The sequence below is a fragment of the Rana temporaria genome, chromosome 8 (assembly GCF_905171775.1).
Source record: "Rana temporaria chromosome 8, aRanTem1.1, whole genome shotgun sequence".
In the NCBI taxonomy this organism is placed as follows: domain Eukaryota; kingdom Metazoa; phylum Chordata; class Amphibia; order Anura; family Ranidae; genus Rana; species Rana temporaria.
This window is the reverse complement of record NC_053496.1, coordinates 187,437,365-187,465,115: the sequence shown is the minus strand read 5'-3', so window position 1 is coordinate 187,465,115 and position 27,751 is coordinate 187,437,365. Positions and strand designations below refer to the sequence as shown.

The following is a 27,751-nucleotide window of genomic DNA, read 5'->3' as shown; positions in this document are numbered from 1 at the left end:
AGCCTACTGACTGGAATGGTACCAGCTGATTGGAGAAAAGCCAATGTAGCTCTAATATTTTAAAAAGGGCCCAAAATACATCCCTGGGAATTACAGACCAGTCAGCCTAACATCAATGGTATGTAAGCTTTTGGAGGGGATGATAAGGGACTATATACAAGATTTTAGTAATGAGAACGGTATCATTAGCAGTATCTATTAACCTTCTATGAGGAGTGGAGTTACCAACTAGATAAAGGAAGGCCCATAGACGTGGTGTATTTGGATAAAGGAAGGCCTGTAGACGTGGTGTATCTGGATAAAGGAAGGCCCGTAGATGTGGTGTATCTAGATAAAGGAAGGCCCATAGATGTGGTGTATCTAGATAAAGAAAGGCCCGTACACGTGGTGTATCTGGATAAAGGAAGGCCCGTAGACGTGGTGTATCTGGATAAAGGAAGGCCCGTAGACGTGGTGTATTTGGATAAAGGAAGGCCTGTAGACGTGGTGTATCTAGATAAAGGAAGGCCTGTAGACGTGGTGTATCTGGATAAAGGAAGGCCAGTAGATGTGGTGTATCTAGATAAAGGAAGGCCCGTAGATGTGGTGTATCTGGATAAAGGAAGGCCCGTAGACGTGGTGAATTTTATAAAGGAAGGCCTGTAGACGTGGTGTATCTAGATAAAGGAAGCCCCGTAGATGTGGTGTATCTAGATAAAGGAAGGCCCGTAGACGTGGTGTATCTGGATAAAGGAAGGCCCGTAGACGCGGTGTATCTAGATAAAGGATCAGGCCTGTAGACGTGGTGTATCTGGATTTTGCAAAAGCATTTGACGCAGTTCCCCATAAACGTTTACTGTACAAGCTAAAGTCCGTTGGCATAGACAATAGGGTGAGCACATGAATTGAAAACTGCCTACAAGGGCGCATTCAGAGGGTGGTGATAAATGGGGAGTACTTGGAAAGGTCAGTCCTCTATCCTGAGAACACAGTGCCTGATGTGGACTGGCATAGTTGACCCAACCCACTCATGTCTAGCTGTCATCTTCTTTTTTTTTTTTAGCACATGGACAACACATCAAGAAAACCAGATTGTCTCCAGACTGTAAAGTAGAAGATGAGGACATCACACAGTATAAACCAGGAGAAGACTTCTTCACCAGAAACGCCCAACTGGTGCCCCAGAGTGTAGATGGACCATCGTATTCCTCTTATCCCGAGGAACCTCAGACTGTGCGGGACGGTGCCGGACCATCGTATTCCTCTTATCCTGAGGAACCTCAGACTATGAGGGAGGGTGCCGTCCTTCCAACAGAAAAGCGTTTTTGCTGTCCCGAGTGCAGGAAATGTTTTCACTTTCAATCCGGCCTTCGTGTTCATCTAAGGTGCCACTCGGGTGAGCGGCCGTATTCCTGTACGCAGTGTGGGAAACGTTTTCGTTTTAATTCTAACCTTCACGTCCATATGAGATCTCACTCGGGTGAGCAGTCCTTTCCCTGCACTGAATGTGGGAAAATTTTTCGTTTTAAGTCCAGTCTTCGCGTTCATATGAGATCCCACTCGGGTCAGCTTCCCTATTCCTGCTCGGAGTGCGGGCAGTTTTTCCCGACTAAACCGCAACTCGTCGTACATCAGAGGTCCCACACGGGCGAGAAGCCGTTTTCCTGTCCAGAGTGCGGGAAGGGTTTTGTCACCAAATCAAATTTAGAGAGGCACCAAGTTTCTCACACGGGGGAGCGGCCGTACGCCTGCCCCGAGTGCGAGAAATGTTACTCGCGGAAATCGCAGCTCGTCATGCATCTGAGGTGTCACTCGGGGGAGAAGCCGTATTCCTGTACTGAGTGCGGGGAAAGTTTTTTGTGGCAATCCCAACTTGTCAGACATCAGGTATTCCATACGGGCAAGATGCCGTTTTCCTGTACTGAGTGTGGGCAGAGTTTCCCGTTGAAGTCAGAGCTTGTCAGACATCAGACGACTCACACGGGGGAGAAACCGTATCCCTGCCTACAGTGCGGGAAGTGTTTCTCACAAAAGTCCTACCTTTCTGTACACCAGAGATCTCACACAGGAGAGAAGCCATATTCCTGCCCCGAGTGCGAGAAAAGTTACTCACAGAAATCGCAACTTGTCATTCATCAGAGATTACACACGGGGGAGAAACCGTATTCCTGCCCTGAGTGCGGGAAATGCTTCTCACAAAAGTCCTACCTTTCTGTACATCTAAGGTCTCACACAGGCGAGAAGCCTTATTCCTGCTCTGAGTGCGGGAAATGTTATTCTCGGAAATTAGAACTTGTCACGCATCAAAGATCTCACACGGGCGAGAAGCCGTATTCGTGCCCCGAGTGCGAGAAGTGTTTTCTACGTAAGACAGATCTCACCACACATCAGAGATTGCACACGGGGGAGAAGCCGTATTCCTGTGCTGAGTGCGGGAAAAGTTATTCGCAGAGGTCCTATCTTTCTATACATCGGAGGTGCCACACGGGTGAGAAGCCGTTTTCCTGCTCTGATTGCGGGAAATGTTTTTCGAACAAGTCCAATCTTTCCATACATAAGATATGCCACACGGGGGAGAAGCCGCATGCCTGCCCCGAGTGCGGCAAATGTTTTGTGCGTAAATCAGATCTCGCTAAACATCACAGCACACATGGGAGAAAAGCCGCATTAGTGTCCTAAGTGCGGAAAATGTATTTCAGGAGTCATATACAGTGCTGGTTGAGTTCAAATAAGAGTGTAGTCTGTACGCCCCCCGCTCTTCAGAACAAAATAAAATGATGGTAATGGAAGAGCTAGATATTACTTATGGATTACCAGGGGAGATCAGACTACATAGTAAGTATGACGATCTTTGTGAGGCAGAAGTAATGTCAGATGCATTTGCTTGAAGTATGCCACCTGCTGTCTGAAAATGGTAAATATGAAATTTTCTGGTGTCGTTTCATAGTTAACTTATACATGCAACTATGTTATACATTTTTTTTTTGTAGATTTGATTGGCGTGTCTTCAGATTTGTATTGGGATTTTCTTTTTTTTAAACAATAAAACTAAATCATAAAGATTTTAATTTGTTGTCCTGTTTTTTTGTGGTATATTCTCGCCGTCATAAATCTCAGAACATCGTAGTAGACTCCAATTATAAGTCTATCAGTTCATAGACCCGTCTATCATTCCTCCCGTAATTCCTCCTCCGCACCAGCACCACCTCCAACCACAAGATCATCTTTCTTCCTCACTTTGACATCACATCTAACATAGAGGAACCCCCTCCATCTTTTCTATGTCCCGTGTCCCTCTAAACAAGAGGATCAGCATGAATACAAACAGCCCAGTCTTGTGAGGAGCCAAGCCGTGTTTCTGAAACACCAACTACATCTCCAACCACAAGATCATCTTTCTCCCTCACTTTGACATCACATCTAACATCAAGAAACACTCATGATGAGTTTGCTGGTCAAGTGATCTGCAGCCAGGAAAAAGCCCCTCTTCTGTCAAAACCAGGGCGCGGGCAGCTGAGCTCCAGCCCAATAGCATGCAGCTTCACCCATAATTCCTCCTTCGCACCATCACCACCTCCAACCACAAGATCGTCTTTTTTCATCACTTTCACATCACATCTAACATAGAGGAACTCCCCTCCATTTTTTCTATGTCCCGTGTCCTTCTAAACAAAAGGATCATCATGAATACCAACAACCTAGTCTTGTGAGGAGCCAAGGCGTGTTTCTGGAACACCAACCACAGGATCATCTTTCTTCCTCACTTTGACACCACATCTAAAATAGAGGAACCCCCTCCATCTTTTCTATATCCCGTGTTCCTCTAAACAAGAGGATCAGCATGAATACCAAAAGCCCAGTCTTGTGAGGAGCCAAGCTGTGTTTCTGGAACACCAACCACATCTCCAACCACAAGATCATCTTTCTTCCTCACTTTAACATCACATCTAACATAGAGGAAACCCCTCCATATTTTCTATATCCCGTGTTCCTCTAAACAAGAGGATCGGCATGAATACAAACAGCCCAGTCTTGTGAGGAGCCAAGCCGTGTTTCTGGAACACCAACTACATCTCCAACCACAAGATCATCTTTCTTCCTCACTTTGACATCACATCTAACATCAAGAAACACTCATGGTGAGTTCCCTGGTCAAGTGATCTGCAGCCAGGAAAAAGCCCCTCTTCTGTCAGAACCAGGGTGAGCCCCAGCCTAACGGCATTCAGCTTCACCTGTAAGTCCTCCTCCGCACTATTACCACCTCCAACCACAAGACCATCTTTCTTCTTCACTTTCACATCGCATCTAACATAGAGAAACCCCCCTCCATCTTTCCTGTGTCAATCTAAACAAGAGGATCATCATGAATACAAACAGCCCAGTCTTGTGAGGAGTCAAGCTGTGTTTCTGGAACACCAACCACATTCAATTTCCCATCTATCATTCCACCCGTAATTCCTCATTTGCACCATCACCAGCTCACTCTTCCTCACTTTCAGATGACATATAACAGGGGTCTCCAAAATTTCTAAACAAAGGGCCAGTTTACGGTCCTTCAGACTTTAGGGGGGCCAGACTAGGGCCATTGGCAATAAAAAATGTACAGGTGTCCAGTGGGAGTAAATAATACCATATATTTGGTGACAGTGGGAGGACTAGTGCCCCATCGTTGGTGTTAATGGTAATAATTGATGGTGTCAGTTGGAGGAATAGTGCACCATTGGTGTCAGCAACAAGAATTATGCCCCATTTAAATTGGATGGAATAGTGCCCCAAGGGCCGCATTAATGCAATCAAAGGGCCACAATAGCATGCAGCTTCACCCATAATTCCTCCTCTGCACCATCACCACCTCCAACCACAAGATCGTCTATTTTCATCACATCTAACATAGAGAACCCCCCACCATCTTTTCTATGCCCCTTGTTCCTCTAAACAAGAGGATCATCATAAATATAAACAGTCCACTCTTATGAGGAGTCAAGCCTTGTTTCTGGAACACCAACCACATTTAATGCCGAAAAAAAGTTTATTGCTCATGCAAAAACAGTTAGGGAGAGAGGGGTAAGAGCACAGGACACCCTAGGTTAAATAGACAAGCGGATTCCTCCAAAAAAAAAAAGTACAGAAAATAGCCTTTAAGCTTTAACCAGTGTTCTGTACTTTTTTGGCACCAGCTGTCTCCAATATCGCTTCTTTGCCTTTTGGCTAAGATCAAGTGTAGTATCTGTTCTTATCAGTTGCCAGTAGGTGGTGCTATGCTAACCGTCCTGAGTACACAGCGAGGTGGAAAGAGATGGCGGTTGGCAGATGCTAAACCTGCTGGCGTGGAGGTGGAAGCCTTCTGATTTGGACGGAGAAACATGAGGTCGAAGCTAAGGGGCAGGGCCCCTGGCCTTTGGCCTGGATTTGGTGGTGCCTGCCCCGGTCAGTTGTTCGTGAGAGAACACTTGCTCCTCCTTCTCTTGGGGGGAGCGGTTAGTATTTCCCGAATGTGATTAGGTGGGAGTAGTTGGAGTAGCCTATTGGCGTGGGCTCTCCCCAATGTCTCAGAGCCCCTACCTTCCTGGCTGGGAAGGGTGCTGCTGGTCCAGGCCGGGGGTTAGGGTCCGTTGAAAAGCCTGTGGAGATAGTGCCCCTGGAGTGGCAGTCCAGGGGTGCCATACCTTGCACAAGTGTTTTGAGAGGGGCACTTACAAGTGTGGCACCTTGGTCACATCTCCACATACACTTTTTTACCACCTGCCTCTAGGACCAGGGGAATTTTTGTTTCCTGTCCGGAGGACCGGCCAGCGTATTGCACGATGGTCACTTTCTACTCACATCTCCCACCTTCCTTCTCCCCCACTTCCTTTTTTTATTTTACCCCTTGTTTGTCACTTTTTTGTCTTTTTTTTGTTGGTGCACGTTTTGTACACCTTGTGTGTGATAAGTAGGGTGCCGGTCCTCGGGCCAGCCCTGAACGTCTTGGGAGTAGGTGGACATGGCCTTCTGGCTTAGTTTGCCTGCTGTCATGGGGTCTCCCTTCGGGGGAGCCCCCCTAGGAGGGTTCTGTTTCGGCAGACCCTCCAAGGAAGTTGGGTCTGTGTCGGCTTCGCCTGCCGGACCACAGATTTCTCTAGTCCCTGTCAGGAGCCTAACGCCCTGGGGGATCAGGGTGGGTCCTTTTCGGAGGACCACTTGACGTTTTCACCCGTCTGCACGTTTTTGTGAACACTCTTTATGTGTGTGCTCATTTTTTCTGCACTGGGTGGAGTATTTGGGTGTGTTCACATGTCATAGACTTTTTAATAGAAAAAAAGCTGTCTCCAATAGCAAACAGAACTTAGTAAAGTGCCGGACTTGGTTGAATGAGTGTGTCTTTGATGATTTCCCTGTTTTTTTATTGTTCCCCATCTATGGAAGAGTGGCTTCTGGCAATCCATCTCAGCTCCCCATCAGTTTATGCATGTACGTAGTCAAGCTCTCAATTGCAGAGCCTGAAACACATATCTAGACCTTAGGCATGATACAGGAGCCAGCACTACAGAGGAGGCGTCAGCTTGTGCAGCTATTGCTTCCTACCACAACTCCAACTTTACAAGTGGTTCCTCTGCATCGCACTCTGTTTGTTGCTCAGGGATGGTGGGTCAGCAAGCTTAGACCGCGATCTACTGGTAGATCACGATCTGTCGGTTGCTGACCCCCGAATGTAGACACAGCCTCTAGGTGGAGACCAAACTTATTTAAAGCCTGCCAAGCCCTTATTGTCATGCTTGTGATAGTGTTTGCAACACATGCTTTAGGCGCCCTGTTTGCCCACCTTGACCTTTGCCTTTGCCTGATCCCGGCCCTGGCTTTTAGTTCGTATTTCCCTGTTATCAGCCTCAGATTGAATTTTGGATTACTCTTTGATCTCTGCCTGCCTTTTGACAAGGGGTTTGACCTTTGAGTATTCCCTGAATGTTGTCTGCCTTGAACCAGGACTGCCACTGGACCGCTCTGCCAGTCTGAAAAACGGAAGTACCAATTTTGCTGTGCCTAGCTCAGAAGTAGTAGCCAGGCACTATAGCATTCTGTATAAGACCTGGAGCAATTGAATGCTGGTAGGCCTGCTTGCCTTTTGGGAAAGCAGGCTGCTATAGGTGAAGAAAACAGAGCCAGCTATAGTGCCTGACTATTAACGCTAAGGGGTAAGCGTGACACCTTGTTCCGTGATTAAAGCGGAGCTCCGCCGTTTAAAAAATATTAAAAGCCAGCAGCTACAACTACTGCAGCTGCTGACTTTTAATTTATGGACACTTACCTGTCCTGGGGTCCAGCGACGTCTGCAGCAGAAGACGAGCAATCGCTCGTCTATCTGCTGCCCCCACGGCCATCCTCGGTGAGGGACTCAGAAAGTGAATCGCTCCAGCTTCACTGCCCGATTCCCTACGGCGCATGTGCGAGTCATGCAGTGCCGTCCTTACTGGTCCCCGCTGTGTTCTGGGAGCCGAGTGTTTCCCAGAACACAAAGGGCGGGGGCGGGGGCGGGAAGTGACAAACTACCCGCAGAATCCCCACAGAGAGGGCTCCTGGAAGTGGGTGCAAATGCCTGTCTTAGAAAGGTGTCAAATGTGACACCGGATGGGGGGAGGGTTTTGATGAGCGGAAGTTCCACTTTAGGCTGGAGCTCTGTTTTAAACAGATGTTCCTTTTAACATGTGGTCAAAAAGGAGATGCCACTGTCCGGTTGAACAACCATGTTGGCCTCATGGACAGCATGTAGTATGTATGGAAATAGTTGAGAAGGTAGTTATCACAATCACAGCCCAGCAGTAGACATGTGCGTTCCCGTTCGTAACGAATGGATTTTCGTACAAATTTGTTAGTATTCGTACATTCGGATCAATTCGAACATCCGAAAAGCTGAAAGAACCAAAATACGAAAATTAAGGAATTACGAATAAGCAAAATAACGAACAAGGAAAAATACGAACGTATGATTGGACAATCTTACTAAAATACGAAACACCGAAAAAGCAAAAGAACGAAAACGACATCTATAACGAACGATTTGCATTCCGTATTTTAAATCCTTTGTCTGTTCGTATTTTCATTCGTATTTTCATTTGTGTGTTTTGTAAATCCGTTTCTTTGTCTGTTCGTAAATTTGTGTACTTGTATCGTTCTTTAGAATGGGCACTGGGCAGTGTAGTTAGTGAGTGATGTATCTTACTTAATGCCAATCAGCTTATCTCTTTTGTGCTGAGTCACATTGGACAGTGTAAAGCCTCGTACACATGATTGGACTTCAAACAAACTTTTCCGTGCATTTTTGTCCGAAGGGAGTTGGCCGGACTTTTCAAACCGAAAAAGTTTGTCCGATAGAGAGTACACACGGTCTAATTTTTTGGATAACGCTATTTTTGACGTTTGTTGGCAAAAAGTCTGACTGTGTGTACGGGGCTTAAGAGAAAGTCTATCTTAATATGGATTAGCCGCGTGTTGCTATGTATTTACGAAAGTACAAAATTACGAATCCATTAAACGAAAATGATTATCTAACAAAATTTCGAATTTCGAACCAACGAAAATAAATTAGACAGAATTACGAATCATTCAGTATAAACGAAAATAAAACTGTTACGAAAATACGAACGGGTCCGAATAGGAAAACTTGCGTCTTACGAAATACGAATGTGTCCGAATAGGAAAACTTGCGTTTTACGAAATACGAACGTGTCCGAATAGGAAAACTTGTGTCTTACGAAATACGAACGGGTCCGAATAGGAAAACTTGCGTCTTACGAAATACGAATGGGTCCGAATAGGAAAACTTGCGTCTTACGAAATACGAACGGGTCCGAATAGAAAAAACTTGAGTCTTACGAAATTACAAATCTTTATGAATCTACGGAACGAGACGAAACGGAACAAAAAATATGATTTTTTTTGTTGTGCACATGTCTACCCAGCAGTCCAGTCGTTGTTTCGGATTACATTACTGTGTGTTAATATGGGGGTTGATGTTACTTTTAGCCCGGCTCTGTATTATTGTCCCCAGTGGAACACCCAATTTGTCTGCACTGCTAAAGGTTTGCTTTGATCTGTCCACCTTTCCAGTAGGTGGTGTACACAATGCTTCTTCTCTTCCTCTTCCTTTCCTCTCCCTCTCCTCTTCCTCTCCTCTTCCTTTCCTCTTCCTCCTCTTCCTCTCCTCTTCCTCTCTATGATGGCCGATTATAAGCCGATCCTCTAATAAAGACAAAATGACATAATTCAGGTGGGGGTAATCTAGAGATAAGTGGTCACTATATATATCTAATATACTGTATATCATATTGCATATCATACTTCGATGAGGGTTTCAGGATGTCTCGTAGAGATCTTGGTGAAATATGTGAAGAAAAGGGTCAACCTCGTTATTGGGGCAGAGAAAAGAACATTTTACAATTGCATGGCTCCCTGATTTCGAGGGACTGTCCCTGATTTGGAGCAATGTCCCTCTGTCCCTCTTTGCCCCTCATTTTGGTCTGATCTATATAGTTGTATATAAAATGCACCTTTTAACTTTCAAAAAGTGTTTCTCAGCGCTAAACCTTTCATCAAATTTCGAAATTGCTGCATTTGTAAATTTCAAAAGCCAATATAAACTAATAGGAGTGGTAAAAAATGTCCTTGTGGATTTAATTAACCTTTTTTTTGGTTAATTCTCCTTTAAGGGGGTGTGTACGGGGGCGTGTTCTATGCCTACATATGTTTGCAAGTAGGTGTCCCTCATTCCCATTTCAAAATGTTGGGAGGTATGCAATTGAACTCACTGAACTTGCCACATAGACTAGCCAGTAATCTATTTCTCTCCGCCCCTTGGTGGGAGTGGAGATGATCCCATCTATAAGGATATACAGTACATACACACACAGCACAAGGCCGTGTTCATATTACGAGATGTTTCTCTGGGGCTGCAGTACCTCTGAGCTTCACAAGGTGGTGATCTCACTTCTCCCCAGACAGGGAGTGTCTATGGCAGATAGGAAGTAATGTCAGGTACAGACAGGAAGTCTCTATGGAAGACAGGAAGTGATGTCAGGTACAGACAGGAAGTTCCGGGTGAGAGTTAAATCGGGAGGAAGTAGAGAGGAGACATTGCTGGAACTGGCACCAGAGGAGGTAATAAGATCTTATTTTCTATTTACATACCTTGGGTCCTGCTTAATTCCCAGCAGACATGACTACTCCTATATCTGTAAGTGTCTCTGTGTGTGTATACAGGATTTATATAGCACCAACAGTTTGCACAGCGCTTTACATTATAAAGGGATTATAATACATGTAGCACTACCCCCGGAGGAGCTGCTGGTTTGTTTTGGGTGGCATGTTACCTCTGTATATCCCCCGTCTAGGGTACTTGATGAGAGTTGTAGTAAAGGGAATGTCCACACAGCAGGTGTCTTTTCTGTGCTTTTATTATTATCCAGCCGGGTAAAAAGGATTAAACAGTGGAAATGTGAAGGGATAGCAAATAGGAGACAGCAGATTCAGGTGTAACTGAATACGGGAGACAGTCCTGCTCCTAACAACACTTTACTTCGCCACTCCAGCCGGAGTGGGTATAGCGCACCTGGACAGGCCTCTCTTACCAGCCTGGTAGCCAGAGTGTCGCTCGAACTTAGGATCAAGTCTCTGCCACAGACCCTCCTATAAGATTGGAGACAATTATGGTCCGGAATCCTCTCTCAGTAGATTCAGCACCCGGATCTCCTTCAGGTAGTTTTGCAAGATCAGCAGTTGACAGGTGACCAACATCCAGCCTGTCAGAACTCAGGTGGTCCCTGATGAATGGACAGGTCCCTCCTGTAACACCAGCCTTGTGCTTGGTATTCTTTGGACGGACTCCTCATCGGTCAGCTTCCTCCAATTGGACGGACAGCTCGAGACCCCCTCTAGATTGGGGACCCAGTCGACTACTGGGCCCTCAGAGTGGATCAATTGCTCCGGGCCAACGTGGTCCCGGAACATTTGCCAGGGCTTCAGTCTTCACCTGGTCTTTCTTCTGGGCTCCAGTCATTTGAAAGGCTGAGCCGTGATGACGCCACCACCGCGTATGCACATGTGAGTCACGATCGCGGCATTGTGCTCTGGATGGAGGGTACATTAAGTGTGCCCTCCATCCAGAGCACACCGGTGACGTCACTGGCTGCAGAACTTGTGACTGTCTCCTAAACAGTGCATGGTTAGGGGATATTCACTGTATCTACAAGTAAGCTATATTATAAGCTACGATGGGCTCCTTGTGCCCAACAAAAAACGAAAACTCCAAGGACTGCAGACTACGTGTGTAATCATATTCTGGACAACAGAGCCAGGAACTGCTGAAAGTAACGTCAACCCTCCACAATAACCCCTTATATATCCTCCTGATAATTCCCTGATATCCGTCTATAGGGAAACCTGTATAGAACACATGACCACATCAATGAGGATGGAGGAGCACCGGAGTAACATGACTGAGAGGATACTAAATCTCACCCTGGAGATCATCTACCTGCTGACCGGAGAGGTGAGGAGGATTCTGGGAGGTCACATGACATCACTTATATCTCTATTAATAATACACAGACCTGACCGGAGAGGTGAGGAGGATTCTGGGAGGTCACCTGACATCACTCTTATCTCTAGTAATAAAACACAGACCTGACCTGAGAGGTGAGGAGGATTCTGGGAGGTCACATGACATCACTCTTATCTCTATTAATAATACACAGACCTGACCGGTGAGGTGAGGAGGATTCTGGGAGGTCACATGACATCACTCTTATCTCTATTAATAATACACAGACCTGACCGGAGAGGTGAGGAGGATCCTGGGAGGTCACATGACATCACTCTTATCTCTAGTAATAATACACAGACCTGACCGGAGAGGTGAGGAGGATTCTGGGAGGTCACCTGACATCACTCTTATCTCTAGTAATAAAACACAGACCTGACCTGAGAGGTGAGGAGGATTCTGGGAGGTCACATGACATCTTATCTCTATTAATAATACACAGACCAGACCGGAGAGGTGAGGAGGATTCTGGGATTCTAACATGATATTCCTATTGGTTCTCCAATACAGAGATTTCCTCTTGTGAAGCCAGGTGATCACATGACCATCACAGTGCCTCCATGTGACTCCCTAAAACCTGAGAGACACAACATGGAGAAGATTCTAGAAGTCACCAAGAAGATGATGGAGCTCCTGACAGGAGAGGTGAGGAGGATTCTGGGACATTATCCAGTAACAGACAAGGGGTGTGTCTGGATGGTGACTGTATCATAAGTATCAGGTTCCTAAGTGGTGTCACTGTCTATTTCCCTATGTAGGAGTATTTAGAAGGACACAAGGATCTCTACAAGGACGTCATGATGGAGAATCAGCCGCCCCTCACATCACCGGGTAAGAGGAGACTTTATTGTAAAGGAGAGAGCAGTACGGAGGCTCCACCTAGATCCCCCATCATCTGATAAACACATAGAAACAATGTATTCAGTCAGTGTGTGTGTTTCCTACAGATGGATCCAGTAATGGGAACCCACCAGAGAGACGTCCCCGTCTTCTGTATTCCCGGGATTCCACACAGGAAGGTCACACCATCCCCCACCATCATCAGGTAGATGAGGAACAATTATTGGTGGAAAAGGTTCATACTAAAGCTATTTTGTTACAATGAATGTTTAATTATATATTTTTAGGGTGGAAACCTGGAGGATAATAATAATGTTGTAAAAGAAGAGTATAAAGAGGAGGATGAGGAGTATGGAGGGATGGAGGAGTTTTCAGAAGGACACAAGGATATGATGGAGCCACCTAATACCAGGAACCCATCAGAGAGATGTCCCCGTCCTCTGTATTCCCGGGATTCCACACAGGAAGGTCACACCATCCCTCACCATCATCAGGTAGGTGGAGTTGAGGGTCGGGAACATAAAGTGATTGAACAGTCTGACATGTGGAGACATTTTGTTGGTTCAGGTTGAAGATCTGATTATCATGAAAGTTGAGAATGAAGAAGAAAAGATTGATGTTTGGGATGATCAGCAGTCTATGAAGGAGGATGGAATAACGGGGACATTCATAGAGGAGGACACTCCTACAAAGATCAGCACAGGTGAGACATAACATTCTCTGCTCTCTGATTGGTCCAGAGTCGGGCTGAGCATAAGGTTTTCTCCAGACGCAAGTTTGGACTGAACCTTTGCTGGCAGCCCAGGCGTTCTCGGAGAACATCTCCTCACTCATATCTACCTGATCCAGATGGAATCTTGATGGAAGTGAACTAACCCTCTCATATCTATTGATGATGTTTTTCTATTTTTCCAGGACATGCCATGGAGAAACCCTCAAAGGATCGTCTCACTTTATCTCCAGGTTGTAAAATGGAAGATGAGGACATCACAGGAGATTGTGGAGGAGAAAAGACAATGAGCTCCACTATGGATGGAGGACTTCACAGTGTGGAGAGACCACGGAATCCCTCCGACTCTGAGCAACCTCGTACCGTGGGGGGTGGTGCCGGGATTCAGGAGGATGAGAAATTTTCCTGTCCTGAGTGCGAAAAATGTTATCCACGGAAATCAGACCTTGTCAAGCATCAAAAGAGTCACACAGTTGAGAAGCCTTTTCCTTGCCCCGAGTGCGGAAATAGTTTCCTGTGGAAATCGGCGCTTGTCGCACATCAGAGATCTCACACGGGGGAGAAACCGTATTCCTGCCCTGAGTGCGGGAAATGTTTTTCACGAAAATCAGTGCTTGTCGTACATCATAGGTTCCACACAGGGGAGAAGCCGTATTCTTGCCCTGAATGCGGGAAATGTTTCTCGTGGAAATCAGACTTTGTTACACATCAGAGATCTCACACTGGGGAAAAGCCGTATTCATGTCCTGAGTGTGGGAAATGTTTTTCACGGGGGTCCCATCTTTACACACATCAGAGATCTCACACGGGTGAGAAGCCGTATCCCTGTTCTGAGTGCGGGAAATGCTTTTCCCAGAAGTGCCGACTTTCTGTACATCAGACGGGCCACACAGGTGAGAAGCTGTATTCCTGTCCTGAGTGTGAGAAATGTTACCCAAGGAAATCAGACCTTCTCGTACACCAAAAAAGTCACACAGGGGGGAAACGGTATCCCTGCCCTGAGTGCGGAAAATGCTTTTCACAGGAGGCCTATCTTTCTGTACATCAGAGGTGCCACACAGGAGAGAATCTGTATTCCTGCCCTGAGTGCGGGAAATGTTATCCAAGGAAATCAGACCTAATTAGACATCAAAAACTTCACACGGGGGAGAAGCCGTATTCCTGCCTAGAGTGCGGGAAGGGTTTTTCACAGAAGTCCAATCTTTCTAGACATCAGAGGTTGCACACAGGTGAGAAGCCGCATTCCTGTCCTGTCTGTGGGAAATGTTTTCGTCATAAACTTTCGCTGGACATACATCATAGATGTCACACGGGTGAGAAGCCGTATTCTTGTCCCGAGTGCGGGAAATGTTTTTCAGATAAGTCCAGTCTCTCCAAGCATCGGAGAACCCACCTAAACCTTTGGGGTGTATTAGAGTCCCCAGTCCAGGACTCCAGGAAATGTCTTCTCTAGGAATCATACTTCAGAGGTCTCACATACGGAAGAAGCAAACTTTGATGCACACCGTGACTTTTATATTTATGATGTAAGAAACTTTTCATCAGAAAATAAAGATTACGAAGTTTACAAATTTGTTTGGCTTTCTTTGCTACAAGAGAAGAGGGAGGTGCTATTGGTTCATAAGTCCCTCCTGCAGTATAGTCTTTATCTCCCTTGCTCTTCAGAAGAAACTGTGAAAACTAGTCACAGTGGTCACATGACCAGAAACCCGTCCCACCAGCTCCCGATTGCCAACCAAAGACTGGGAACCCTCCTTGATTATCCACTTGCTGACCGCCTAACTATAAATATTCAGCATTACTTTGACGTTAAATCCCGGGATTATGGCGGCAGCTAGCTTCCATTACCCCGGTATCTTTTTATAAATCGGGTGGCCACTTTTCAGATAAAAGTGGTTCCAGCGATCACTTTTATAGACGGTAAGAAGGGTGCCGTCGGTAAGCTTGGACCCAATTCAATTCTGCTGATGGCTAGGCAGGAAGTCGAGTGAAGGCAAGATGGCCCCCACTCGGCTCTATGCCCTCGGAGGACTGGATTAATCTCTTGACGTCACTTTTTATCTATGGGAAGATTGACAGGCTTTTTGATGGCCGGGCGGTGGTTCAGTTATCCTGACAGGGCGTCATATGACGTCCAGCAGGATAACAGCCGCTGCGCGCCGGAGTGCGGGGTGTAGCAAGATGGCAGCGACAGAACGTCACTTCCGTTACAAATTCTGACGGTTCACCAAATCTGAGGAAACACCGGCAATATAAATTTCTGAAAAAAACGATGTGGCCTCCCCAGTCCATACAAGGCCATTCGGGTCTGGTATTCATTCGTAAAGATATAAAAAAATGAAATGGTGTTGGGGCCCCCCCAAAGAAATCCATACCAGACCCTTATCCGAGCATGCAGGCCAGGAAAAGGAAAGTAGCAAGTGCCCCCCTTCCTGAACCATACCAGGCCAAATGCTCTGAACATGGGGGGGTGGGTGCTTTGGGGCACCTTGATGGGGGCAGGGGCCTCTTCTCGACAACCCTGGTTAGTGGTTGTGGGGGGCTTATCGGAATGTCAAAGTCCCCTTTAACAAGAAGGCCCCCAGATCCCAGCCCCCCATGTTAATGGGAAGCAGGTACATTGTACCCCTTTTCATTCACCAAAAGTGTCAAAAATAAATAACAGTAAACAGGTTTTTAACAAATCCTAAAAAAAAATCCACCAATGTAGATTCATCGTCGATCACGACGCCCGCCGTATCACACAGGCCCAAACTTGCCATACATAAAATATGCCACACGGGGAGAAGCCGCAATCCTGCACTGAGTGTGGGAAATGTTTTGTACGTAAATCAGATCTCGCTAAATATCACAGCACACATGGGGGGGGAGGGGAATCCGCATTATTGTCCTAAGTGCAGTTCGTGTAAAGGCAGGCGTCCCAGTACTTGGTAATATACTGTACAGTGGAACCTCGGATTACGAGCATAATCCGTTCCAGGAAAATGCTCCTAATCCAAACTACTCGCATATCCAAGCGAGTTTCCCCATTAAAGTTAATTGAAACTAAAATAATTTGTTCCGCATTGACTTCAATGGCATGCAATACCTCATGCCGCCAGGAGTGGGGGGTGCCGGAGAGCCTCAGAAACATCTGGAATGCCCCAAAGGACACCCCGCAAACCTCGGAAAGGCTTGGTAAAGGAGTATTGATGCGTTTTTCCGAGCAATACCGAACGGCGGCGGTGCCCCCCCACCCCAGGCCAAACGCGGTACTGCACAGTGCTTTGGCCTGAATCCTCCTGCTCGTTTTGCGAGACAACGCTCACAAACCGAGTTAGGATTTTTTTTAAATAAAGTTCTCGTATTGCAAAACGCTCATTAACTGTGTTCTTCGCAATCCGAGGTTCCACTGTATATCATATTGCCTATGCTACTGCAATGAGGGTTTCAGGATGTCTTGCAGATCTTGGTGAAAGATGTGTAGAAAAGGGTCGCAGCCATTATAGGGCAGAGTGACGAGCATTATACAATAAATCTCAATGAACTTGTCCCATAGACTAGGCAGTAATATATTTCTCTCCCCGTTGGTGGGAGTGGAGATGACCCCATCTATAAGGATATACAGTACACACACACACAGCACAAGGCCGTGTTTACACTACAAGACATTTCTCGCGGGCTGCAGTTCCTCTGAGCTCCACAAGATGGTGATCTCAATTCTACCATAGAGACAGGAAGTGATGTCAGACCGACAGGAAGTGATGTCAGGAACAGACAGGAAGTTCCAGGTGAGAGGTGAGTCGGGAGGAAGTAGAAAGGAGACATTGCTGGATTTGGCAGCAGAGGAGGTAATACGGTTTTATTGTATATTTACACTCAGTAACCCCCCGCTGTGTCCTCTTTTATCGCCAGCAGACACAACTACTCCTATATATGCAAGTGTGTCTGTATATATTATTATTATACAGGATTTATATAGTACCAACAGTTTGCACAGCACTTTACAATATAAAGGGAGACAGTACGATTACAATACATGAGGGGTCGGAGGATCCTGCTAAAAAAGAGTCAAGTGATGAAAAAAGGCAATAACTGTGGGCGGGGGCAGGGGGGATGAGTCTATGGATAAAATAAAAGTTCAGTTTATTAGGTGGGGGTGGGATAGGCTTCTCTGAAGAGATGGGTTTTCAGGGGTCGTTGAAAGTATGGACAGAGCACTAGACAGACGACTTTAGTTCCCAACATGTTATTGTAACTGTTTTGTGGCTCCTGGTTTCACTTTCTATGTGTTTCTTTTCCTTGCTCGGCCCTTCCGTCTTGTAGAGGAAATCATGTTTTCCACATCGTAATCCTTTATGTAACCCACAAGTATTTTCATCACTTCGAGCCTATGGCTCGCCAAATAAACACATGAACCTTTTTCTAGTAATGGAAGACTCCTATAACACAATCTCAGTGCTATGAGCCAGAGGCGTAACTTGAACCTTCAGGGCCCCGATGCAGGAAACCATAAAGGGCCCCCCCCAACCTGGGCCCTTTCCCACTGATCATGGGACTCCCATCATAGGGCCCTTAATTGCGGTCCCGCAACAGACAACTTTCCTGCTGTCTTGGGATCCTCCACAGTGGCGCCAGAGCCCAGTCGCAAGTGCGACCTTTTCGACCTTGGTAGATCCGCCATTGGTGTCAGAATATTTTTTTTTTCTTTTTCAATTTGTAGTTAAAGTGATACTAAAGCTTCAAGTTTTTTTGTTTTTAAATAACAAACATGTCATACTTGCCTTCACTGTGCAGCTCGTTTTGCACAGAGTGGCCCCCGATCCTTGTCTTCTGGGGTCCCTCGGTGGCTGTCTCGGCTCCTCCCCTCTTCTGATAACCCCCCTCTTGGAAGCTCTCTCCCAAAGGGGTTACCTTGCCGGCACGCTCCCGAGTCTTGTATTCGGCGTCCATAGCCACCGACTACAGGACTCTGGAACGCCCCTCGGCCTTCGCATCATTGGAGTTGATTGACAGCAGCGCGAGACAATGGCTGCGCTGCTATCAATCTATCCAATGAAGAGCCGAGAAGACAGAGCAAAGGAAGAGTGTGTTTGCGACGCAGGACTTTCCAGGGCTCAGGGGGCCAGTGATCGTAAGATGTTTTTTCACCTTAATGCATAGGATGAACCTTTACAACCCCTTTTAATGGTGAAATATCAGGAGTCTAAACAGACCACTAACGTCTCACTTTTGAGACACAGAAAGGGACTGAGAACAGATTCATCAGTTCCTTTTCTCTGCAGCCTCAGCTGCACAGTACGAATAGCTCTGTACACTGGCTTCCCGTTCATTCATAAACTGAGGCATAGTAAACACAGTTTACTATGCCTCAGCTATGAATGAATAAATACAAATAAAAAACAGTAAGAAAATGGTGCGGATCACAGACTGTATGTATTAAGACAAAGAAAGGGCAAGTAGATGACACATTTACTGGCTCCTTCCCCGCTTTCCACCCAGACAGATCCCCCGCAGCAGCTGGCGGGAGGCGGGAAGCCAGCAGAGCTGCAGGGTACAAGGGGGAGCCAGAAGTCCACCCAATGAGACAGGAGAGCCCACAGACAACGGGGCAGGAGAGCCCACAGACAACGGGGCAGGAGAGCTCACAGACAATGGGGCAGGAGAGCTCACAGACCACGGGGCAGGAGAGCTCACAGACAACGGGGCAGGAGAGCTCACAGACAACGGGGCAGGAGAGCTCACAGACAACGGGGCAGGAGAGCTCTCAGACAACGGGGCAGGAGAGCTCACAGACAACGGGGCAGGAGAGCCCACAGACAGTGGGGGGAGGAGAGCCCACAGACAGCGGGGGGAGGAGAGCCCACAGACAAGCCCACAGGGGTCAGGGGAGCCCACAGGCAGAGGGTCAGGGGAGCCACAAGACAGAGGGTCAGGGGAGCCAACAGACAAAGGGGCAGGAGTGCCCATGGTCAGGGCCGCAGGAGAGCCCACAGTCAGCGGGGCAGGAGGGCCCATAGACAGCAGGGCAGCAGGACCTAGATAGGAGGGGCGGCATGCAGAGAAACCTATCCTCTATTTTCCTCCTGCATCCACTGAAAGCCTGGGGGAGGGAGGAGGAGAGAGGGGCAGTCAGCAGCTGCAGGAGGGGATCAATTTCTCAACATGCCGCCCTCCGCTGCCCCTCCTGTTCGTGTGTACAGGGGGTTGTGGAGCATGGGAATTGGGTCTCAAATGCCACCCCTGCAACCCCTATAGGTACGCCCCTGCTATTAGCCTATGGCACCCTATTAAACACATAAACCTTTCCAGTAATGGCAGACATCTATAACACAATTTCATTACTATGAGCCTATGGCGCGCCATTAAAAGGGAAGCTCAGAATTAAAAAAAAAAAAAAAATGTCCACTAGCTCTGCAGGGAGAACTGAGTGATCAAACACTGCTGATCGCTCAGTTCTCCCACTCATCTCTAAGCAGAGAGCCATGACTGTCAGTTAGTGGCTCTCTGCAGTGTTGACTTGAACACTGGGCTGTGAAGGGGGTGGGAGGGGCTGGCTCAACTTCTGAAAGTAACATCAACCCTCATAATAACCCCCCCATTTATCCTCCTGATAATTCTCTGATATCCGTCTATAGGGAAACTTGCATAGATCACGTGACCACATCTATGAGGATGGAGGAGGACCGGAGTCACATGACTGAGAGGATACTAAACCTCACCCTGGAGATCATCTACCTGCTGACCGGAGAGGTGAGGAGGATTCTGGGAGGTCACATGACATCACTCTTATCTCTATTAATAAAACACAGACCTGACCGGAGAGGTGAGGAGGATTCTGGGAGGTCAAATTACATCACTCTTATCTCTATTAATAATACACAGACCTGACCGGAGAGGTGAGGAGGATTCTGGGAGGTCACATGAGATCACTCTTATCTCTATTAATAATACACAGACCTGACCGGAGAGGTGAGGAGGATTCTGGGAGGTCACATGACATCACTCTTATCTCTATTAATAATACACAGACCTGACCGGAGAGGTGAGGAGGATTCTGGGAGGTCACATGACATCACTCTTATCTCTATTAATAATACACAGACCTGACCGGTAGGGATGAGCTTTGAGTTCAACTCGAACATCGTCTGTTCGGCCGTTCGCAGAATTTCGAACATTATGGGCCGTTCGTGCCAAATTCGAGTGGCGCATCACGTCCCATAATTCATGCAGTGCATTGCTGGCTGATGATTGGCCAAGCATGCAGTATGACCCGCATGCTTGGCCAATCACAGCGCCATAAGCAAAGAGAGCTTTGGCCAATTATGTTTCAGGGGGTTTAGTATACGCCCCACACTATATAAGGCTGTCTGCGTGGCGGCCTTATGTAGTGTGTTGCGGCGGTGGTAAAAGAAAGAGAGAGAGAGACAGTGTCATTTCATTTGAGTTAGATAGAGCTGCCAGGCGAGTCAGTTAGCTGCAGTTACAGGGTGATAACCCTTCTCTATATTTTTCAAAAAGCTTAAAAATAGATTTTTGGGCTGGAACTACACTTTAAAAAAGTACCAGTTCAAAATTACAAACAGATTCTACTTAACAACAAACCTACAGTCCCTGTCTTGTTTGCACCACATGCTGTTCAGAGTATATAGGGCCTGGGGGCCCCACGCCTTCCTTTTTTTTTTTTTTTGGGTGCGGGGTTTCCCTCAATATCTATACAAGACCCAAATGGCTTGATAATGGGCTGGAGGGAGCCCATTACTGCCATTTTTCTCAATGATTTTCATCCATATTGCCGGGACCAGACATTACATTAAAGTCGCAAGCAGTTTTAAATGACTTTTATTCCTTTAGAAATTTCATTTTGTGCATGGACAGTTCTAAACACGGGAAACACGTGCCCTTCACGGGCATACTATAGACACCCCCCAGGTACGATATTTAAAGGAATATTTCAAATTATTGTTTCACTTTAAGCATTATTAAAATCACTTCTCTCAAAAAAAACTGCAGTTTGTAAATCTTTTTTTGCATTGATAAATGTCCCCTGGGGCAGGACCCGGGTCCCCAAACCCTTTTTATAACAATAACTTGCATTTTAGCCTTTAAAATTAGCACTTTTGATTTTGAACATTCGAGTCCCATAGACTTCAATGGGGTTCTAAAGTTTGCGCAAACTTTCGGTCCGTTCGCAGGTTCTGGTGCGAACTGAATGGGGGGGTGTTCAGCTCATCCCTACTGACCAGAGAGGTGAGGAGGATTCTGGGAGGTCACACGACATCACTCTTATCTCTCTTAATAAAACACAGACCTGACCGGAGAGGTGAGGAGGATTCTGGGAGGTCACATGACATCACTCTTATCTCTCTTAATAAAACACAGACCTGACCGGAGAGGTGAGGAGGATTCTGGGAGGTCACATGACATCACTCTTATCTCTCTTAATAAAACACAGACCTGACCAGAGAGGTGAGGAGGATTCTGGGATTCTAACATGATATTCCTATTGGTTCTCCAATACAGAGATTTCCTCTTGTGAAGTCAGGTGATCACATGACCATCACAGTGCCTCCATGTGACTCCCTAAAACCCGAGAGACACAACATGGAGAAGATTCTAGAAGTCACCAAGAAGATGATGGAGCTGCTGACAGGAGAGGTGAGGAGGATTCTGGGAATTCTGGGACATTATCCAGTAACAGACAAGGGGTGTGTCTGGATGGTGACTGTATCATTGTGTGTGTCAGGTTCCTATAAGGTGTCAGGATGTCACTGTCTATTTCTCCATGGAGGAGTGGGAGTATTTAGAAGGACACAAGGATCTCTACAAGGACGTCATGATGGAGAATCAGCCGCCCCTCACATCACCGGGTAAGAGGAGACTTTATTGTAAAGGAGAGAGCAGTACGGAGGCTCCACCTAGATCCCCCATCATCTGATAAACACATAGAAAAAATGTATTCAGTCAGTGTGTGTGTTTCCTACAGATGGATCCAGTAATGGGAACCCACCAGAGAGATGTCCCCGTCCTCAGGATTCCCGGGATTCCACACAGGAAGGTCACACCATCCCCCAGCATCATCAGGTAGGTGGAGTTGAGGGTCGGGAACATAAAGTGATTGAACAGTCTGACATGTGGAGACATTTTGTTGCTTCAGGTTGAAGATCTGATTATCATAAAAGTTGAGGATGAAGAAGAAGAGATTGATGTGAGGGATGATCAGCAATATACGGAGGAGGATGGAATGACGAGGACATTCATAGAGGAGGACACTCCTACAGAGATCAGCTCAGGTGAGACATAACATTCTCTGCTCACTGATTGGTCCAGAGTCGGGCTGAGCATAAGGTTTTCTCCAGATGCAAGTTTGGACTGAACCTTTGCTGGCAGCCCAGGCGTTTTCGGAGAACATCTCCTCACTCATATCTACCTGATCCAGATGGAATCTTGATGGAAGTGAACTAACCCTCTCACACAGTGGGGATCGAAAGTTTGGGCACCCCAGGTAAAAATTTGTAATAATGTGCATAACGAAGCCAAGGAAAGATGGAAAAATCTTCAAAAGGCATCAAATTACAGATTAGACATTCTTATAATATGTCAAAAAAAGTTAGATTTTATTTCCATCATTTACACTTTCAGAATTGCAGAAAACAAAAAAATGGCGTCTGCAAAAGTTTTTGCACCCTGCAGAATTTATAGCAAAGCTGAGAGCTGCCAGTGTCATGGATTGTTCTCAATCATCGTCTGGGAAGACCAGGTGATGTCAATCTCAAAGGTTTTAAATGCCCAGACTCCCCCAACAATCAGCACCATGGCTTCTTCTAAGCAGTTGTCTAGAAAACTGAAAGTGAAAATAGTTGTCGCTCACAAAGCTGGAGAAGGCTATAAGAAGATAGCAAAGCGTTTTCAGATGTCAGTATCCTCTATTCGGAATGTAATTAAGAAATGGCAGTCATCAGGAACAGTGGAAGTTAAAGCAAGATCTGGAAGACCAAGAAAAATATCAGACAGAACAGCTCACAGGATTGTGAGAAAAGCAATTCAAAACCCGCGTTTGACGGCACGATCCCTCCAGAAAGATCTGGCAGACACTGGAGTTGTGGTACACTATTCCACTATAAAGAGATACTTGTACAAATATGGTCTTCATGGAAGAGTCATCAGAAGAAAACCTCTTCTACGTCCTCACCACAAAAATCTGCGTTTGAACTTTGCAAATGAACATATAGACAAGCCTGACGCATTCTGGAAACAAGTTCTGTGGACCGATGAGGTTAAAATATAACTTTTTGGCCGGAATGAGCAAAGGTACGTTTGGAGAAGAAAGGGCACAGAATTTAATGAAAAGTACCTCTGTCCAACTGTGAAGCATGGGGGTGGATCAATCATGCTTTGGGGTTGTATTGCCGCCAGTGGCACAGGGAACATTTCACGAGTAGAAGGAAAAATGGATTCAATAAAATTTCAGCAAATTTTGGATGGTAACTTGATGCCATTTGTGAAAAAGCTGAAGTTAAAGAGAGGATGGCTTCTACAAATGGATAATGATCCTAAACACACCTCAAAATCCACGGGGGAGGGATTACATCAAGAGGCGTAAACTGAAGGTTTTGCCATGGCCTTCACAATCTCCTGACCTCAACATCATTGAAAATCTATGGATAGACCTTAAAAGAGCAGTGCGTGACAGACAGCCCAGAGATCTCAAAGAACTGGAAGACTTCTGTAAGGAAGAATGGCCAAAGATCCCTCAAACAAGAACTGAAAGACTCTTGGCTGGATACAAAAAACGTTTACAAGCCGTGATACTTGCCAAAGGGGGCGGTACAAGATATTAACTCTGCAGGGTGCCCAAACTTTTGCAGACACCATTTTTTTGTCATTTTGAAAGTGTAAATGATGGTAATAAAATCTAACTTTTTTTGACATATTATAAGAATGTCTAATCTGTAATTTGATGCCTTTTGGAGATTTTTCCATCTTTCCTTGGCTTCGTTATGCACATTTGGGGTAGATTCAGTAAGCAATTGCGTCTGCGTAACCATAGTTACGCAGCGCAATTGCTTAGTTGTGCCGGCGTAACGACTTTTCTGTATTCAGAAAGCTTGTTACGCCGACTGCAGCCTAAGATATGACTGGCATAAGGCTCTTATGCCGTCGTATCTTAGGCTGCATTGTTACGATGGCCGCTAGGTGGCGTTCAAATTGCATACTAGCGCCGATTCACAACGGTACGCGCGCCCTACGTATGCATTTTACGTCGTTTGCGTTCGTCGGGTTTCCGCGTAAGGCTGCTCCTGCTATTAGCAGGCGCAGCCAATGCTAAGTATACCCGTTGTTCCCGCGTCACGAAATTTGAAAATTACGTTGTTTGCGTAAGTGAATCGTGAATGGCGCTGGACGCCATTCACGTTCACTTTGAAGCAAATGACATCCTTGCGACGTCATTTACCACAATGCACGTCGGGAAAGTTTCCCGACGGAGCATGCGCACTACGCTCGGCGCGGGAAAGCACCTAAATGATCCACGCCCCCTACGGGATCATTTAAATTACGCGCCCTTACGCTGGGCAGTTTTAACGAGCGCCCGCGCAAATTACATAGCTACTGCTTCATGAATGAAGCGTAGCGCAGGTAATTTACGGAGGCGCAGTGTTAAAACGGTACGCTGCGCCTCCGTAAGAGGGCGCAATTCGTACCTGAATCCACCCCACTAATACAATTTTTTACCTGGGGTGCCCATACTTTCGATCCCCACTGTATCTATTGATGTTTTTCTATTTTTCCAGGACACGCCATGGAGAAACCCTCAAAGGATCGTCTCACTTTATCTCCAGGTTGTAAAATGGAAGATGAGGACATCACGGGAGATTGTGGAGGAGAAAAGACAATGAGCTCCACTATGGATGGAGGACTTCACAGTGTGGATAGACCACGGAATCCCTCCGACTCTAAGCAACCTCGTACTGTGAGGGGTGGGGCCAGAATTCAGGGGAACAGGACATTTTCTTGTCCTGAGTGCGGGAAACGTTATCGACGGAAATCAGACCTTCTCATACATCAAAAAAGTCACGCGGGAGGGAAGCCATATCCCTGCCCTGAGTGCGGGAAACGGTTTTCACAGGAGGCCTATCTTGCTGTGCATCGGAAGTGCCACACAGGAGAAAATTTGTATTCCTGCCCTGAGTGCGGGAAATGTTATCCAAGGAAATCGGACCTCGTCAGACATCGAAAACTTCACACGGGGGAGAAGCCGCATTCCTGCCTAGACTGCGGGAAACGTTTTTCACAGAAGTCCAATCTTTCCAGACATCAGAGGTTGCACACGGGAGAGAAGCCGCATTCCTGTCCTGAGTGCGGGAAATGTTATCCATGGAAATCAGACCTTCTCGTACATCAAAAAATTCACGTGGAGGGGAAGCCGTTTCCCTGCCCTGAGTGCGGGAAATGCTTTTCACAGGAGTCCTATCTTGCTGTACATCAGAGGTGCCACACAGGAGAGAATCTGTATTCCTGCCCTGAGTGCGGGAAATGTTATCCAAGGAAATCAGATCTGGTCAGACATCGAAAACTCCACACGGGGGAGAAGCCGTATTCCTGCCCAGAGTGCGGGAAGGGTTTTTCACAGAATTCGCATCTTTCCAGACATCTGAGGTTGCACACGGGAGAGAAGCCGCATTCCTGCCCTGACTGCGGGAAATGTTATCCATGGAAATCAGACCTTCTCGTACATCAAAAAAGTCACGTGGAGGGGAAGCCGTATCCCTGCCCTGAGTGCGGGAAATGCTTTTCACAGGAGTCCTATCTTGCTGTACACCAGAGGTGCCACACAGGAGAGAATCTGTATTCCTGCCCTGAGTGTGGGAAATGTTATCCAAGGAAATCAGACCTGGTCAGACATCGAAAACTTCACACGGGAGAGAAGCCGTATTCCTGCCTAGATTGCGGGAAACGTTTTTCACAGAAGTCCCATCTTGCCAGACATCAGAGATGTCACACGGGTGAGAAGCCGTATTCTTGTGCCGAGTGCGGGAAATGTTTTACAGATAAGTCCAGTCTCTCCAAGCATCAGCGATCCCACACAACCCTCGAAGTGTATTAGTGTCCCCAATCCAGGAAATATCTTCTCTAGGAATCATACTTCAGAGGTCTCACATACGGAAGAAGCAAACCTTGATGCACACCGTGACTTTGATATTTATGATGTAAGAAACTCTTCATCAGAAAATTAAAGATTACGAAGTTTACGAATTTGTTTGGCTTTCTTTGTTACAAAAGGGGGGAGGGGGGGTGCTATTGGTTCAGGAGTCCCTTCTGCAGTGTAATCTGGTCTCATTTGCACTTCAGAAGAAACAGTGTCACAGTGGTCACATGACCAGGAGCCCATCCCACCAGCTCCCGATCACCAACCAAAGACCGGGAACCCTCCTTGATTATCCACTTGCTGACCGCCTAACTATAAATATTCAGCATTACTTTGACGTTAAATCCCGGTAACTGTCATAACCCCGCTGACTTTTTTTTCAATGGGGTGGCCGGCTTTCAGATAAAATTAGTCCCAGCGATCACTTTTATAGAAGGCAAGAAGGGTGCTTCCCGGTAGTTTCCGAGCTTACCGGAGCCGTCTGTAAGCTTGGAACCGATTTGATGCTGCTGATGGCTAGGCAGGAAGTCGAGTGAGTGAGATGGCTCTTACTTGGCTCTATGCCCTTGGAGGACTGGATCGATCTTTTGACGTCTTGGGAAGATTGACAGGATTTTTGTTTTCCTTAACCATCACGGCGATAGGTGGTGCGGCGTTTCTGTCTCACACACCGCTACACCGATCTCGGTAAAGAGCCTCTGATGTAGGCTCTTTACCACCTGATCAGCCATGTCCAATCACGGCTGATCACGATGTAAACAGGAAGAGCCGTTGATTGGCTTTTCCTCACTCGCGTCTGACAGACGTGAGTAGAGGAGAGCCGATCGGCTGCTCTCCTAACAGGGGAGGGTCTGTGCTGGTTATCAGTGCATGACCACCAGGGGTGGATACCTACACTGGACCACCAGGTAAGCCACCCATGGCCACCAGGGATATGCCAATCAGTGCCCAGGCAGCTGCCAATCAGTGCCCATCCACAATGCCTGCCAGTGCCACCAGGGATGCCTATCAGTGCCACCTTTCAGTGCCCATCAGTGTCGCCTAACAGTGCCACCCATGAGTGCCCATCAGTGCTGCATTACAGTGCCACCTACCAGGGCCCATCAGTGCCCATTGGTGCTACCACCTTATCAGTGCCCATCAGTGAAGGAGAAAACTTACTTATTTACACAATTTTATAACAGAAACAAAAGAAAAACGTTATTTTTTTCAAAATTTTCGATCTTTTTTATTTGTTTGGCAAAAAATAAAAACCGCAGAGATGATCAAATACCACCAAAAGAAATCTCTATTTGTGGGAACAAAATGATAAAAATGTAGTTTGGGTACAGTGTTGCATGACCGCGCAATTGTCATTCAAAGTGCGACAGAGCTGAAAGCTGAAAATTGTCCTAGGCAGGAAGGGGAAGTAAGTGCCCGGTATTGAAGGGGTTAAAGTCATTTTCTTTCCTTTTTAAATGGCCCCCCCCCCCCCCAGGTTGATAAGGACAAGGGCCTCTTCCCC

At 46.6% G+C, this 27,751-nt stretch overlaps 3 protein-coding genes and 1 pseudogene across 6 annotated transcripts; all 4 read left to right on the top strand.

The window, feature by feature from the left end:
- Window positions 1-1,258: 1,258 nt before the first annotated feature.
- LOC120909722 (oocyte zinc finger protein XlCOF7.1-like) lies at window positions 1,259-3,047 on the top strand. Its single transcript, XM_040321448.1, has one exon. It carries the CDS (start codon window positions 1,267-1,269, stop codon window positions 2,656-2,658), a length of 1,392 nt encoding a protein of 463 aa, XP_040177382.1. The 5' UTR covers window positions 1,259-1,266; the 3' UTR covers window positions 2,659-3,047.
- A 2,120-nt stretch (window positions 3,048-5,167) lies between these two features.
- On the top strand, window positions 5,168-5,303 carry LOC120912526 (annotated as a pseudogene).
- Window positions 5,304-12,552: 7,249 nt separating this feature from the next.
- LOC120909724 (zinc finger protein 300-like) lies at window positions 12,553-22,636 on the top strand. Of its 4 annotated transcripts, none has more exons than XR_005741364.1 (2): window positions 12,553-12,596; window positions 22,258-22,636. XR_005741364.1 is itself a non-coding variant. In XM_040321450.1 (2 exons), the coding sequence occupies exon 2, from the start codon at window positions 13,315-13,317 to the stop codon at window positions 14,572-14,574; it is 1,260 nt and encodes a 419-aa protein (XP_040177384.1). In that variant the 5' UTR covers window positions 12,553-12,596; window positions 12,959-13,314; the 3' UTR covers window positions 14,575-14,692. The 4 variants fall into 4 exon arrangements, 2 of the variants coding, with proteins under 2 accessions (XP_040177384.1, XP_040177385.1); XM_040321450.1 differs by lacking the exon at window positions 22,258-22,636 and adding an exon at window positions 12,959-14,692; XR_005741365.1 differs by lacking the exon at window positions 22,258-22,636 and adding an exon at window positions 12,679-12,784 and having other exon boundaries at window positions 12,556-12,596.
- A 2,258-nt stretch (window positions 22,637-24,894) lies between these two features.
- Window positions 24,895-26,350, top strand: LOC120909723 (zinc finger protein OZF-like). The gene has a single exon (XM_040321449.1). It carries the CDS (start codon window positions 24,901-24,903, stop codon window positions 26,203-26,205), a length of 1,305 nt encoding a protein of 434 aa, XP_040177383.1. The 5' UTR covers window positions 24,895-24,900; the 3' UTR covers window positions 26,206-26,350.
- Window positions 26,351-27,751: the final 1,401 nt, after the last annotated feature.

Excerpts from the sequence above, each read along its gene's own strand:
- LOC120909722 (XM_040321448.1), top strand. The coding sequence starts at position 1,267 with ATGAGGGAGGGTGCCGTCCTTCCAACAGAAAAGCGTTTTTGCTGTCCC.
- LOC120909724 (XM_040321450.1), top strand. The coding sequence starts at position 13,315 with ATGGAGAAACCCTCAAAGGATCGTCTCACTTTATCTCCAGGTTGTAAA.
- LOC120909723 (XM_040321449.1), top strand. The coding sequence starts at position 24,901 with ATGGAGAAACCCTCAAAGGATCGTCTCACTTTATCTCCAGGTTGTAAA.